The 14,959-nt window shown below is 46.4% G+C and overlaps 1 protein-coding gene across 1 annotated transcript in view; it reads right to left on the bottom strand.

Annotated features, from left to right (window-relative positions):
- Nucleotides 1-2,185: 2,185 nt before the first annotated feature.
- Nucleotides 2,186-14,959, bottom strand: part of SCN10A (sodium voltage-gated channel alpha subunit 10) — a 93,000-nt gene continuing 80,226 nt past the window's right edge. Inside the window, 4 exon segments of the mRNA XM_029940880.1 lie at nucleotides 2,186-3,912; nucleotides 6,858-7,128; nucleotides 12,560-12,660; nucleotides 14,716-14,857. Of these exon segments, the coding sequence (XP_029796740.1) occupies nucleotides 2,723-3,912; nucleotides 6,858-7,128; nucleotides 12,560-12,660; nucleotides 14,716-14,857 (1,704 nt within the window). The 3' untranslated portion in view covers nucleotides 2,186-2,722.

The following is a 14,959-nucleotide window of genomic DNA, read 5'->3' as shown; positions in this document are numbered from 1 at the left end:
GGTAGTGCCATGGGTGAGGTTGAGAAGCCAGCTCTGATTCTCCATCTGCCCTGGACATCTCAGATTTGCTCTTACCTTGTAATTGGACCAGTAGGTGAACTTTCAAGTAGATTTAGTGAAATTTTCAAGGACTAAGATTGTGTTTTTATTGAATAAACTTCTGAAAACTCTGTGCAGTGTAAGCTGTGTATATTGGATCACTTTTCTAGTGGTTTCCATAATAATTTGGGAAATGCATCTCTAGAGGAAAAATGTGGGGTGTTAGTTTACTAAGGGTGCTGTAACAAAGTGCCACAAACTAAGTGGCCTAAAATAGAAGGAATGTATTCTCTCCCAGTTCTGGAGGCCAGAATATTGACAGGTTTATACTGTCTCTGAAGTTTCTAGAGAAGAATCTTTCTTTGCTGTTTTCTAGCTTTTGGTGGTTACCAGAAATACTTGGCATGCTTTGGCTTGCAGCCACATTACTCTAGTTTCTGCCTCGATCTTCACAAAGCTTGTGTGTGTGTGTGTGTGTGCATGTGTGCGTGTTTTCACATGGCATTTTCCTCTCTGTGTGTCTATGTCCAAATATCCCTCATGTTTTAAAGATGTTCATCACTGGATTAGGGCCCACTTAAATCCACTATTACTGCGTCTTAATTTGATTATATCTACAAAGACTCTTTCCAAATAAGGTCACGTTTGCAGGTTCCATGGATCAAAACTTCAACATATCTTTTTCAGGGGTGGGGGTGGGGAACAATTCAACTCACAGCCTGGGGCAAAATATGGATTGGGAATATCTTTGAGAATAATATCATCTACTTAATAAAACCAGTCTGATGATTGGGTACATTTAATTGGTCCACATAACATATAAAAATAAACAGTTCCTCAATTTCTCTGTCCATCCAACTGTCTTAGGTGACATTTTAATTGAATTCATGGGATTTAGATGCCGAAGTGACACCATCGACATCTGTGCGCCCTGGTTCAGAGAGACCAGGGAGGAAGAGCATTTTGCCGAGATATCCTCAAGATACAAATCACACACCAGAAGAGCACATGTGATCGGCACTGGGGTAGCCCATCCCCGGGCCATTCCATCCTCACCTCATTAACCTCATCTGTGGGCGCCAACTAACCCCAACAAGCATCTTGAAAGCCACTTTGTCCCCTGATGGGCCAACGGTGACAGAGAAAGGAGATCAAGGCCTCAGAAAATGTTTCCATGAAGCATGTATGGTGGAACAGTCTCTAGGCTTTGTAATTATATAAATGGGAACTCTTAAGAAGTGATTAAATATACATATCAACAAATTGCCCAGAACCTTATTATTGTGGCAGGAAATGTCCCAAGGGCTAATAAAAGATCGTGGTTCTCATTAAGATCCTTTATAGCCTATGTTGTCACATGACCTCCTTGCTCACCTTCATCCTCAGACCAGCCACACCCTTTGGCCTCAATATTATCTTCTGACAACCCTTTCTTCACTCACTGCTTAAGTCCAATTAATTACTTGGGGCTTAGTTCCCATTATCTCTTGTATTTAGAAAATACCTGTCATACAATAGTTACTTAATAACATGTGTAGGATGAGTTTAAGAAAACATTGACCATACCCTTTATCTCTCAGATCATTTTTTTCAAAATGTCCCTTTCCTTTTGATTATGCTAATAATGGAGTCTTGGCCCAAAGGAAATGTGAAAACTTTCCTTCTTAAGATCTGACTGTGAGATGTGAAACAGGGTCTGGAATGTATCCAGAAGCTGCCTCTTTAGCCACACCGCAGAAAAGTCTGGCCATTGCAGCTTCGGGAGAGAGTGTTTTCCTCATCTAAATGGGAACAGAGCACTATTGAGTTCTGTAACAGGAAATCCAAGGGCTATAGACAGTATCTATTTTGTCTCCCACCTTCCACCGGTTTTACAAGAGGGGAAATTGAGGTTCAGAGGGGAAAGAGTGTGGTGCAGGTAGCACGACATTTGGGGGAGTATTTAGGATTAGAACAAGCTTTCAGGACAAGGCCACTTCCTGCTCCATCCAGATTCCAGCTCAAACTGCAAAATAATATCAGGAAACCTGAAAGTGAAGAAGGGATTTATGACACGTGTCAGTACCATGTAATATTTTAAAAGTGATGCTGTGAGATAGAACATTGGTCTTGATATACCTTTAAAAATATTAATTTTAATGGATATTTGAAAGGCCTTTTGTGACACAGACCACAGATGTCACCCTGGGCAGGAACGAGTGTCCAGCAACTCTCAACATGCAGTCATGCAGAGTCCTAAATAACGGTGTCCATCTCTATGTGGTGTTTCACAGAAGACTACCTTGGACCTTCAGCAACATCCTTGCCATGTATCTTTAGGAGTTCTGGTCCTGAGAAGTTTGTCACAGTAATTGCAAGCTCTGGTCGCAATTAAAATAAAAGGACCAGGGACATTTTCTGGAAAGTAAGAGAAAACGTCATCTGATATTGAAATTCATAAGGGTAGTCACAGTGGAGATGCTCTTGGCTTCTGACTCTTGTGGGTGTATGAGGGCTTCTGCAAAGGTGGGCACCAACTGTATTCTCTGCCCATTTCTGACACTGACCGGTGGCATGCATTGGTGAGGTGGTAGCTGAGTGCCACCTGTACTGGGAAGGAGTTATCACAGAGCAAAAGGTCACATCAGAACTGGTTATGTCCATGCTAGCGTGTCCTCACTAGGGCCCAGGGGCAGTTGCTTTCTCACTGGTTCTGCTTCATTCTATCCGCTTCATCTTTATTCTGCATTGAGCTAGATGTGCTCATGTTGACTTGATTGCTAAGGCCTCCAGTGACACTGTCATAGGATGGGGGGAAGGAGGCAGCGGACGCACTTTCCAATCTGTCTGGGAGTGCACAGTTTTCGTCTGCCATGAATCCAACAAAGCCTTCATCTGGGGGTGACACAGCCTCCTCCTCAACTCTGGGCACATCCGGAGGGTTGGAGATTGTCATGGAGCGGTGCAGCACATAGCTCCGATAGGCCTTTTGAATGACAGTAGCTGAAATGTCTTCTTGTTTCCACCGGAGGGTGGTTGCTATCGGTTCATAGGATGCTTTTGAAACATTAGTTGCCATAAACTTCTCTTCAATATTTGCCTTCAGAGAATCCAACTCCCCAGATTCTCCCAGAACATTCTTAGTAAAGGCAAAAAGAATGTCCAAACAGTGGATCTTATCTCCAGGGACCAAGGGGAGGTCCATCTGGATTAATGTATACTGATTGGGTTTTGGGATTCGCAGGGGGCCAGAGAGGGTGTCTGCAAAATCTGAGAGGGCAGAAAAGGTAATAAACTGAGTGGCTTCTGGGTCGAACTTCTCCCAGGTCTCATAAAACATGTCAAAGTCGTCCTCGCTCAGGGGCTCAGTGCTCTCCTGTGTGGCCACATTAAAGTTCTCCAGAATCACTGCGATGTACATGTTGACCACGATGAGGAAGGAGATGATGATGTAGGTGGTGAAGAAGAGGATGCCCACGGCCGGGCTCCCACAGTTGCTGTTGGGCAGACTGGGGTCGCAGTAGGGGGGCCCCGTGTTGAGGATGGGGCTGAGGAGGCCGTCCCAGCCCGCCGACGTGGTGATCTGGAAGAGGCACAGCATGCTGCTGGCGAAGGTCTGGAAGTTGAACATGTCATCGATGCCGGCCTCCCACCTCACATGGGGGAAGCTGGCCATGCCGAAGATGGAGTAGATGAACATGACGAGGAAGAGCAGCAGCCCGATGTTGAAGAGGGCAGGCAGGGACATCATGAGGGCGAAGAGCAGCGTGCGGATGCCCTTGGCCCCTCGGATCAGCCTGAGGATGCGGCCAATTCGGGCCAGACGGACAACTCGGAGTAGTGTCGGGGGGAAGTGACTTTCAAGTGACGTAAGAATTGCAGAAAACACCAGGCCTTTAGAAGAGGGGGAAATGATCTAATTAGTACTTGCAAGCATGAGCTCTGACAAACCTGGCTGCACTTACACTCTCCTGTCTCTGCTTTGTATGGATCTCCATGTGAGGAGCTGTATTCAAGTCCCCAGGGCCCTCTGAGCATTGAATGGTGATTTGGCATAATGTAGGAGCTCCGTACATGCTCACTGCATAAATCTTTGTCTCTCAAGTAAGTCCCACCCTTCTCACCATCTTCTTATCTTTCTTTCCTTCCACCCAGAATGTCTTCTTCTTAGTCAGCCTCCATGGTCAAAGCCCTGTCTCCTGAAGCCTAATTTAGCTGGAAGTGATGGCACCATATTCCACATATACACAGTCCTTGTCCATTTCTGTCTATGACACAGGTCCTACTCTCTCTTGAGAATTCAGCCTTGGGACATGCCTTTTTCCTCCACCCTGTCCTGTGCTCTGTGAAGGCCAGGGTCCCTGTGGTTCATCTCCCCATCTCCTACTGTGAAGATTGACTTAATTCCTGGCACATGGTGCTGTGGATAATTGTACAGAGCCTGGTGTTAATTATAAGGGGGCCTGAGGAGTTGGGAAACTTGCTGACAGCTAAAGCAGAATGGCTTTGACTGGCCAGCTGTCTACATAATGGCTTATATTTGTGTCTTGCACTTCCAGCTGTGTTTGAACTCTATGTTAGGGCCTGGAGATCGGCTTGTTTCGGGTCAGTTACAGCCCTCCACCCACAACTATGAACAAAGTTGGAAAGATGAAGAATGTATATGTCTCCCTATATGATATCTAACTTGAAGATTTGTGAAGCTTGATCTTGGGGGCACAGGACCCACCAAAAATTAGGCGAGGCCTTTAGGTCAGACGAGATTCGAAAACTCTTGGGACAAATGGTGAGGGATGTGGTGGCAAGCTCGCTCTCTCTCTCTCTCTCTCTCTCTCTCTCTCTCTCTCTCTCTGTCTCTCTCTCTCTCTCTCTATGCCAGGGTTCCCTTGACCTCTGTCCCCTACTTGCCTTTTGTCATATGAATATGGGTGGTCATAGTATTGTGTAGGAAAGAGGAAGGAAATGGGAAGAGATTGGGGAAGGAATGATAATATTGTGTTATAAAATCTTTATGAAAGCCCCTCTCTTAAAGCTCATTTAACTGGGATATTTTCCCACACTGTGTGGTACACTGTGTTTCTATATAATCTGGTACTTAAAGGGATAATAAGTCTTCATACTTGTAGCAATTAGGTCCTCAATACGTGTCTTGCTGGTGGGAAGGAAGAAAGGGAGAGGGGGAGGGCAGAAGGATGAAGAGTTCTTTCACTGGTTTTCCAGCTGCCTCCATGAAGGATTTCTAACCAGTGGATGGTGTTGCCGTGTAAGTCATAGGAACTGGCAGTTAAGGTACCCCCACCCCAGATCAGAGTACTTTGAGTGTATTTTATTTCTATAGTATTGATATGGGAACTCACATAAGCAAGCTCTTTTCTCTACTATAAAATCAACATGGCCTTTAGAATTTCTCACTTTGGGAAAGCAAACGAACAAAACAAACCTCCCACAAACACAGTAGCAGCAGGAAAACAAAACAAAACATGAAGACAAATGTAAACCCACCAACAAATAAACACAAGGATGTGTTTCCGCACTGGGGTGGGGAGATTGATTAAATGCTGCCAAGTTGCATTAAGATGCTGTTAGCTTTTGATGGTAAATCAGTGGAAAATGAAATCCACAGCTATGCCCTGACATGAAAATTAAGCAGGTCATGATCTAACAGGTCAGGATATATTTATAATGCAAAGTAAAGCTGGTGCTCTGGGATTTGGTTTTTGTAGGGACAAACTTCACTTAAACCACAAGAAGGCCAGGGACATTCTCTTGGTTATTATTGAGAAGCAGCTAGTTCACTAGAAGAGCATTAGGGGCGCTTGGGTGGTCAGTCAGTTAAGCTTCTGACTTCGGCTCAGGTCATGATCTCACAGTTCATGGGTTTGAGCCCTGTGTCAGGCTCTGTGCTGACAGCTCAGAGCCTGGAGCCTGCTTTGGATTCTGTGTCTCCTCTCTCTCTGCCCGTTTCCCACCCATACTCTGTCTCTCAAAAGTAAATAAACATTAAAAAAATTTTTTTAAAAAGAAGAACATTAGCCTGGACTAAATTCAGCTCTGCCCTTTACAAACCGTGTGACCTTGTATCACTTTCTTAATCTGTGAGGTTCAATTTTAAATGTATAAAATGAGGATAAGGACGCTCCTTCAGAGCTGCTGTGAAGATCCAAGGACCCAGCCCAGCCCCAGTATTGCCACACACTCAGCGATGGGGCTCCATTCCCCACTTCAGCTCCTGACTCTAGCGATTTTCCCTGAACACCCATTGGCCCCCCAAAACTGGGCCTATCATTCAACACCCAGACTAGGCCCTCGGAGCATTGATCTCTTGGCATTGGTCCTTTGACTTTTCTATCACTCACATTCCCCCAGTGGACACTTTTACAGCGATTTAATTCCAGATCCTGACTTAAGAATGTCCTTTGAACACTTAGTATTTCCCATTCTTCTGGCAGCCACCTCCTTTTCCAGAAAGTATTTTATGACTCACCTCACATCACACCACCTTCACTTTGAACACCATCAAGATAGGGCCTACTGGAAACTCCATCATCTTATTTTTTCTGGAGGAGTGATGATCCCCAACAGCCCCCAAAGCTCAGGCTAGGGGCTATGCACACAGTAGGTGCCTAAAACACTTTGTGGCAGCCTGGAGAAGGCTAGCGGAAACTCTCCATTTCACTGAGAGCCCTGGGGGCATTTTAAACCTGCTGTTCTTGAAGAACAGCAAATACTGGGCTCCTTATAACATGATGTGTATCAGAAAAGTCTGTTGGTTTTGAAAAAAACACCCCAAACAACCCCAAGCAGAGGTGGGCTCCCCCACCAGCCGTGAGCCCACTTACTCCCAATGGAGAGGACCACAACAATGAAGTCAAACACATTCCAGCCATTGGTGAAGTAGTAATGCCGCAAGGCAAACATCTTCATGACACACTCTCCAGTGAAGACAGCCACAAAGAATTGGTTGATTTTGTTGAGGATTTTTGTCTTTTCTTCACTCTGCTCATCAGTCTCCACCATCATGGTGATCATATTGAGGCAGATGAGGACCATGATGACAATGTCGAAAGCTTGTCTGGTCACAATGTCGAAGACAAAGCCCTGGTACTTGTTCTGAGAAAACAAGAGATGGTACATCAGGGCCTTCCTGGCCAACATACATGAGGCATCTAGAGAGGCTGTGCTCTCCATACATGGCTTTCGAAAGTCTGTCTCTTTTGTCTTTCTCACACTCTACATCCAAAGAGAAGCCAAGTCCTGTCCTTTCTCCTTCCAAAATCGTATCCTTAGTTGATTCTACCTCAATGCCTCAATTCAAGTCCTTGCTACCTTTCTCATCTCTTTGAAGTCATCAGGCACTTTGTCCTTGCTGATGCTCCATTGCAAAGTCCTTCCCATCCCTTCTTTTGGCTCTCTAAATCCCAATAGTCTTGAGTGATCCATTTTTCTTAAGCCCCACTTCCTCCAGGGAGATCTCCCTATTCACATCGTACCATACTACTTGTTTCCTCTCTCCTCCCACAGCCTTTGTAGTCAGTCTTGAGTTCTAGAATTTCATGAGTGCTTCTCTTCTTCTCTGCTAGACAGTTAGCTCTCTGAGGATGGGGCCATGTCTCATTTAACATTGTGTTCCCATAGTGCCTGCATAGCAGGAGTTCAAGAACTGCAAACTTAGAGCACCTGGGTGGCACAGTCGATTGAGCATCCAACTCTTGACTTCAGCTCAGGTCATGATCTCATGGTTTGTGGGTTCAAGCACTGTGTCAGGCTCCACACTGTTAATTCTCTCTCCCTCCCTCTCTCTCTGCCCCTCCCTTGCTCATGCTTTCTCTCTTGCTCTCCCTCCAAAACAAACAAACAAACAAACAAACAAACAAACAAAGAACTGCAAACTCAGTGGCTGTTCATTCTCTCCCCACCCCAGGTACTCTAGGACAAAGGCACAGGCCTGGGGTCCTTCTCTTTTCTCACTGCATCTTCCAGAACTTTGCTCCTTCTACACCTTGCAAAATCCTTCCTCCTCTGATGCTTGTGTCATCTATATAGCCCACCTTCACCTCTTCTTTGTTGCTGACACCAGCTCCTGGTCTTTTGGCTTCATTACTGAGGAGTAAGGTGTCTGGCCAGACATGGCCTCTCTTGTCTACTACTTCTTGGTTCCTTAGTTAAATTGCTAATGACTTACTTGTTCCTAGCTTAAATAAAAGTTTCCCTGCCACCCTACTCCTCCCCTTTACTTTTACAGCTAAATTTTGGAAGGCATGTTGTGCAATCATTGTTTCCCACCCACTCCTGAACTCACTCCAACATAACTTTTGTCCCCAAGCTGCCACTGAGGTGGTTCTTAGATCACCAATGACCTCCATACTGTAAGCCCATGAACACCTGTTCAGCCACACACGCCACCTTGAAACTATCCTCTCTTGGTTTCCGTCATGCCTTTACTTTCCTGGTTCTTTTCTTGCCTTTCTGGCTGCTCTGTTTTGAGTCTTCTTTTTGCAATCCATAGATGTTAGAGCACCTCAAGGCTTAGTCCTAGGCAGGATGCTTCACCCTATTCTTTCTCTCTTAGCAATCTCTCCAGCCTGTGAATTGGTATGTCTGTGATTTTCCCTAATGGCTTCCCAATGTCACAGGACTGTGGTCTCTGACATACGGTGACTTTAATCTGTCTTGCTCACTGCTCTATCCCTAGTGTCTGCAGAGTACCTGGCATGCAATAGATCCTCAATTAATAGATGAATGAATGGATGACAGAATGCATAGCTGAGTTACCCATACCGCAAATAAAATGAGAAGGCCACTCTATTGTGTATAATAGGCACTTACTGAATGTGCACTCTATTTGGGACTCTGCATGAATGGAGGCAGAGAGGACCCTGTCATGAATCTCACCAGGGAGCTCACAGAAGCTACAAAGAAGACAGATGGGAGAAGGGCTGTGACAGACGCTGGGTCTTGTTTTCTGCTTCTTGGTGGAGAGGGGTTGCAACTCTGTAGGGTTGGAGTAAAGGATCAGACCCAAGTAGACCTGAATCTGGGCATAACTGCTGGTCCATGTCTTTCCTGGAGTGGGAGAGGGATTTCAAAGCCACTATTAACTTCCATTTCATCACTGAAAATGGCACAAAAAATAAAGGCCTAATTATGATCACGCAACTTGTAATTGAACAGAGCCAGTGATAGCATTACTAAGGCATGGGTATTGAGTTTGCCCAGATATTTGTATGCTGGGGAGTGGAGTGGCTTGCTGCTCTTGGCTTAGACAGTGGGCAGGGATAACTTCTTTCAACCCTCAGTGCTCTCAGAGATGATCAAGTGGGTGACTGATGATGTGATATTCTAGAGCCTATTATTTTCCTATAAAGTGGAATATATGAAACTTGCTTTTAGTAATTTCTATAGCAGGAAATGTTATAGAATAAAATTTCCCAATCTTGTGGAAGTCTTAGCCTTTGCTATGGATGGAGCATAAATTTTAGAACTTGAGCTTTGCCAGTAGTGAGGAGGTGTGTATGTGTGTGTGTGTGTGTGTGTGTGTGTGTGTGTGTGTGTGCGTGCATATCCCAGGTTGGCCTTGCTGTGAAATGGCACCCATGTAGCTATGGCGTAGAACTACTGTGTCAATGCTCAGCTTTTATTTGACCAGCTCAGCCTACCGGGACTACTAAGGGAAGAAGGTGAGCGAGCGTTCATTCCAGTGAAAACAGAGCTGGATCTGGGAAGGTGAGTCTTAGGTGGGACTGAGAATTTCTTTTCTGCTTGGGTCTGGCCTTTGAGGAGGGTGGATGATCCGGCTTATCCCACTGGGTGGTGAATGCCAAGCTGTTGCCTGCCATATGGATGCCAGCCAGGATCTAGGACAGGGCAAGGCTAGTGGGCCCTGGAGAGCAGCCAGATGCAGCTGTTGCTTGGGCCCTTGCTCTGCTAGTTTTCTCTGTGGGACCTCTAAGATTTCAAGGTCTTATTTAAATGTTCCAGTCTTCCCTCAGCTATGATAGGGGAACAGAGGGAAAACAATGTTGTCTGTGTTTGGAACAGAGTATTAAGGAGAGAGCCATGTTCTTCCACTAAGGCTAAGGCAGTGTCGATAGTTTATTAGTAATACACTCCCTTCCCATCTAAATCTAAGAGATACGGTTGGGTTGTGGTGTCTCACTTCCCTTATCCATGTGGAGGGCTTCCCTGAGGGCCAACCTTGGAGGGTCTTGGTTATGGCTTAAGCAGGAGAAATGGTGATTTCATTGTGGGTCTTCTTGCCCAAGTGTTATCTTACACGCTTATTGTAAGGCCTGGAATTTTAAGATTAGGTCCCTATTTTTGTATTGAGAGAGTGTCCTCTCCAGGGTCTTTTTTTGAAATTCAGTTCATCCTATCAAGGGAAATTGCCCTCCTTGACAGGAGGAAGCTATGGTGGCCTCTGGGATTGGTTGATAAAAGGGGAGAAGCTGAGATGTTATAGAGAGACTGAGCAGTGTATAGGGCAAGGTACCAACATGGTTTGGCCAGGGGGTGTCCCTAGCACAGACTCCTTAGTGTCTAGTTCAAATGTGGATTCAGCATCAGTCCAGCCACCAGTGAAGGCCAGCAGGGACTCAGTCACTGTCTTTTTTTTGTGTGTGTTTTATTTATTTTTGAGAGAGAGAGAGAGAGAGAGAGAGAGAAAGGGAGAGCGAGCGAGCGCGCGCGCGAGAGAGACAGCATGAGCAGGGGAGGGCCAGAGAGAGAGAGAGAGACACAGAATCCAAAGACAGGCTCCAGGCTCATGAGCTAGCTGTCAGTACAGAGCCCGATGTGGGGCTCCAAGCCACAGACTGTGAGATCATGACCTGAGCCAAATTGGACGCTCAACCAACTGAGCCACCCAGGCGCCCCCTCAGCTGTTTTCGTATCTGTAAGTCTCAGAATCCTTCTCCCCTGACTTGATGCTGATTGGTTGGGCTCAGCTATTTACCTACATCTTTTAATTCTGAGCCTGTTCCTGCCCAGTGAACTGGCTGGCAGAGGGCTACTCCCTGAGCCTTAAGGACGTTCCCTTAGGCTCATTCCACCCCAGTTATCTTGATGTTATGGGGGATCTGGAAGGAAATCCCTGCCCCTACAGAGGTCTGAATGTCCTGTCACCCCTCAGTGTAACACTTCTTTTTATTTTTTATTTTTATTAGAGAGAGAGCATGAGCAGGGAAGAGGGGCAGAAAGAGAGAGTGAGAATCTCAAGCAGACTCTATGCTCAGTGTACAGCCTGACATGGGCTCGATTCCACAACCCTGGGATCATGACCTGAGCCAAAATCAAGAGTCAGATGTTCAACCAACTAAGCCACCCAGGCACCCCCATTATAACACTTCTTATCAGAATTGAGCATAGTGATACATTTGTGATCACCGTTTCCAAGTAAAGTGTATCCAAAAACCATAGCATTTTTTTCATCCTGTAAATGTTTTCAAGGCTACGTGTTCATGAAGTTTTTAGTAACTTTTGCAAACCCCATGCTTTGATTTAGAATTCTTAATGCCGTAGCCAATAGAAGGTATGTCTCCCTGATTCCAGGGAAAGGTCCACTCCTTTGTTGCAGGTTCTTAGATTTTACCTTGGTGGAGTGAAGGGCTGATGGCATTATGCTCTACACTGTACCTATAGTTTTCTCCACAAATACTGCGTCTCAACCACAGATGGGTTATGTAAAGGGACAAGATGCCAATTCCATTTACTGGAGTGGATGGCTCAGAAATTCTTGGAAGAAGGTCAGTTGAACATTTCCAACATAGCAGTACTCCCACTCCCAAACCCGTTCCCCCACTCTCAACAGAGGTCAACTCAAGGTCTGACATTTTCTGTCTTCCGGTGGAGGACTGAGAAGAACTAAAGGGATAACATGTATGGTTGGGGTATTGCATTTAATGGAGAAATAAAATGGCAGGTCTCTTAGAGTCCTTGTGAATAAAGGATAAAAGTGAAGTAGGGCTCTAAGTTTTGGTCAGTCTAAACATAACTTTTTATTCCTATTGTGTCACTTGACCATGACCATGACTGGGACCAGGATTCCAGGAGGCTGGGTTTTGGCCTTTTCCTCTCTGTCTGCTGTAGGCATGGGGCGGAATGCAGGGCGAGGCTGGAGACTTATGTACGGAGGCTAGATCATGCTGCATAGCCACCCAAAACCTTCATCTCGGGGTTTTAATCACCTCTACAGTCATGTAGCCTAACCTGTTCCGAGTCTTGTGACTGAACCTTAAACTGGTTGGGGAATTCAGTACTTCTTTAAACAGGTCAATCTGGAGTAACTGTATATTCACTCCAGAAGACCACAGTTGCTTTTATCGGACTTCTCATTCCTTGGGTCTTGGAACTCTCATTACCTTATGCTAAACTCAACCCAGATTTACTCCTTAACAGAGAGCCCTGGCCGCCTCTACCCAGCATAGGTACGGGCACAGGCTATCAGCTGGCTTTCCAGACACACTGTCCGGGAGGGAACCTCTGGGGCTCCCCAGGGCCCCGCACCACCCCCTCCCCCCCCTTGCTGAATCGGGAGCCGGCTCACCAGGGGCCGGGGGATGGGCTTCTGGGGCTTCTTGGAGCCCAGCTTCTTCATGGCGTTGTAGTACTTCTTCTGCTCCTCCGTCATGAAGATGTCCTGGCCGCCTAAGTATGAGAGGGGACAACACACACCACCATTATTAAAGCAGTGAAAATTTCCAGAAATACCAAAATCATAGCAGGCTGGAGAAGAAGTACATCTCCACTTTCCCCCTTCTCTGCAGAAAGAGATGTCAGGGCCAGAATTAAGCAGTGTCCTGCCTGGGTGGGATAGGACTGAGCCCCGGCTCTGACTCCTTGCCTGAGTCTCTGGAGCAAAGTCTGCTTCTCTTCTGCAAGAACCCGGAGGTGTTGCCTTGACAGAGGGTAGGGAGCATTTGACGGTAGAACCCAAGGAAAAGGTAAATATCAGTTTGAATCTGAGCCTTAAATCTAGTCTGCTCGTTACAATCAAATCCACTGGTCTTCTAGAACCACACTTCCTGCCAGGGGCAAGAGCTTCCCTCAAGGCCTTCGGGAGCAAAGACCCTGAGGCCCAGCCACTTAACCTATTTCTGAAGAGGAGCTGAGGATAGTTACTGATTCATCCAAGGGTTTTTGTAGAATCCGTGATTGGTTCTTCTAAGACCCTGCCATCTGTGCCGCCCTCTGCTCTCACAGTCAAATCCCACCACTGGAAATGCCTTCCTCCCTCAGGTTTGGGTTCTCTTCAAGGACCTTCTAGACCTCCTTCATTTCAACCCCTCACCTTTCAGTTTCTGACATAATTTGAAATCTTCCCATTTCAATAGCATGTTTGTGTAAATTAATCACTGCAAATGATGGAGATGTGGGCTGAGACCTGTAGAGATCTATGGGATTTCAGAGATTTTAGAAAATTTGTGGGTACAGAAGGTTTCTGGGGAGACACATCTCACTGGGGCTGGAGGCTCAGATCGGGAGCACTGGGTGGGAACACACTGAAAATTCGGAGCAAGGAGTCAGCAAACAGTTTCTCCCCCAATTTGACCACTGGCTTTTCTCATTCAATCACCTAACACAGCCAGCTCCCTGTCAAGGCCTCAGTTTCCTCATCTGTAAAATGGGGGAATCGATTGCTTGAATGGTCTCAAAACTCTCGAGGTTGCTGATGACACTGGTCGGCCCTTCACAGCTATCTGGCTGAGACCCTCTGGGACAGAGCAGGGCCCCACTTCTTATCCCCAGAACTCTGCTTGAGGCTCTCCTGCAGGTGGGATGCCTGTGCCACTGGACATTTATTCTAAATTACAATAATAGTGCGACGGCTCAGCCCTAAACTAGGTGCTTCTCGTACAGGGTTTTACTTACCTCTTACCAGAATCCTTGTGTAGGTACTATTAACTCCATTGAATGGATGAGAAAGCTGAGGCTCAGAGAAGTTTTTAACATTGCCAGGTCAGCCATCTAGTGAGTAGCTGAGTCGGGAAGGCAAGCCTGGGTTTGAATTATGCCACAACCAGCGCTGGGCTCTCACTGCTGTGCTCTGTGGCTTATCCATGTGACCCCTTTTTTCTCTGGATCTTGGCTTACCTAAGTCTAAAGTGATGCTCTATCTACCTCAAAGGAATGGAAGGGATTAAATGAAAGGATTAAAGGAGGGTAGCAAGAAGGCATTTTATACTTCTAATGCCCTCGTATTTGAATGTAAATATGAGATGTTATCTGGGATTGGGTTCCTATTCATCTGAGTCAGCATCCCTGGAGGCAAGTCTTCCTTCCCATCCCAAGGATGTTGGGGTTCTGCCAGTCCTGGACCTTCCTGAGGCCTCCTTGATTCAGTGCTGTGCGGGGTCACAGGCGCAGGAAGAGGCAGCAAGTGCTGGAGCCCTTACTCTCCCTGTTGCTATTTCCCAAGGGCCACCTGGGACACACCCAGCACACCTGGTTTTGCTGGGAAGCCCCTGGCACTCTGGGAGAAAGGGTGGGGACTCGGGCAGGAGCAGGGACGTTGCTGACACAGCTCCGGACGCCAGCAGGGGTGAGGGCTGTGCAGGGTGCAAAGGTGGGAGTTGGTGTTAAAGGCCAAACATTGGGCTCCCAGTCAGGCGTGAGGGCTGTGAGAAGTGTTGGCTTTAGTCAGGAGGCCAGCGGACAAGGAGTGGAAGATTCACCGCCGCTGCAAAAACACCTGAGCTCCACTTATCTTTTTTTTCTGTTGATTGAAGTTGTCAATTATGACCCCAACGAAGAGATTGAGGGTGAAGAAGCCACCGAAAATGATGAAGATGACGAAGTACAAGTACATGTACACATTGTCCTCCCACTTGGGCTGCAAGTTCACCTGTGAACAGACAAAGTGAGGCATGGAGAGCAGGTGGGTGTATGTTTGCGCTCATCCCTGAGACAAGGACATGAGTGTGGGTGGCTTACTTGGGAGGTGATC

Source organism: Suricata suricatta, chromosome 5 (assembly GCF_006229205.1).
Source record: "Suricata suricatta isolate VVHF042 chromosome 5, meerkat_22Aug2017_6uvM2_HiC, whole genome shotgun sequence".
NCBI lineage: Eukaryota > Metazoa > Chordata > Mammalia > Carnivora > Herpestidae > Suricata > Suricata suricatta.
This window is presented reverse-complemented; position numbering and strand designations above follow the sequence as displayed.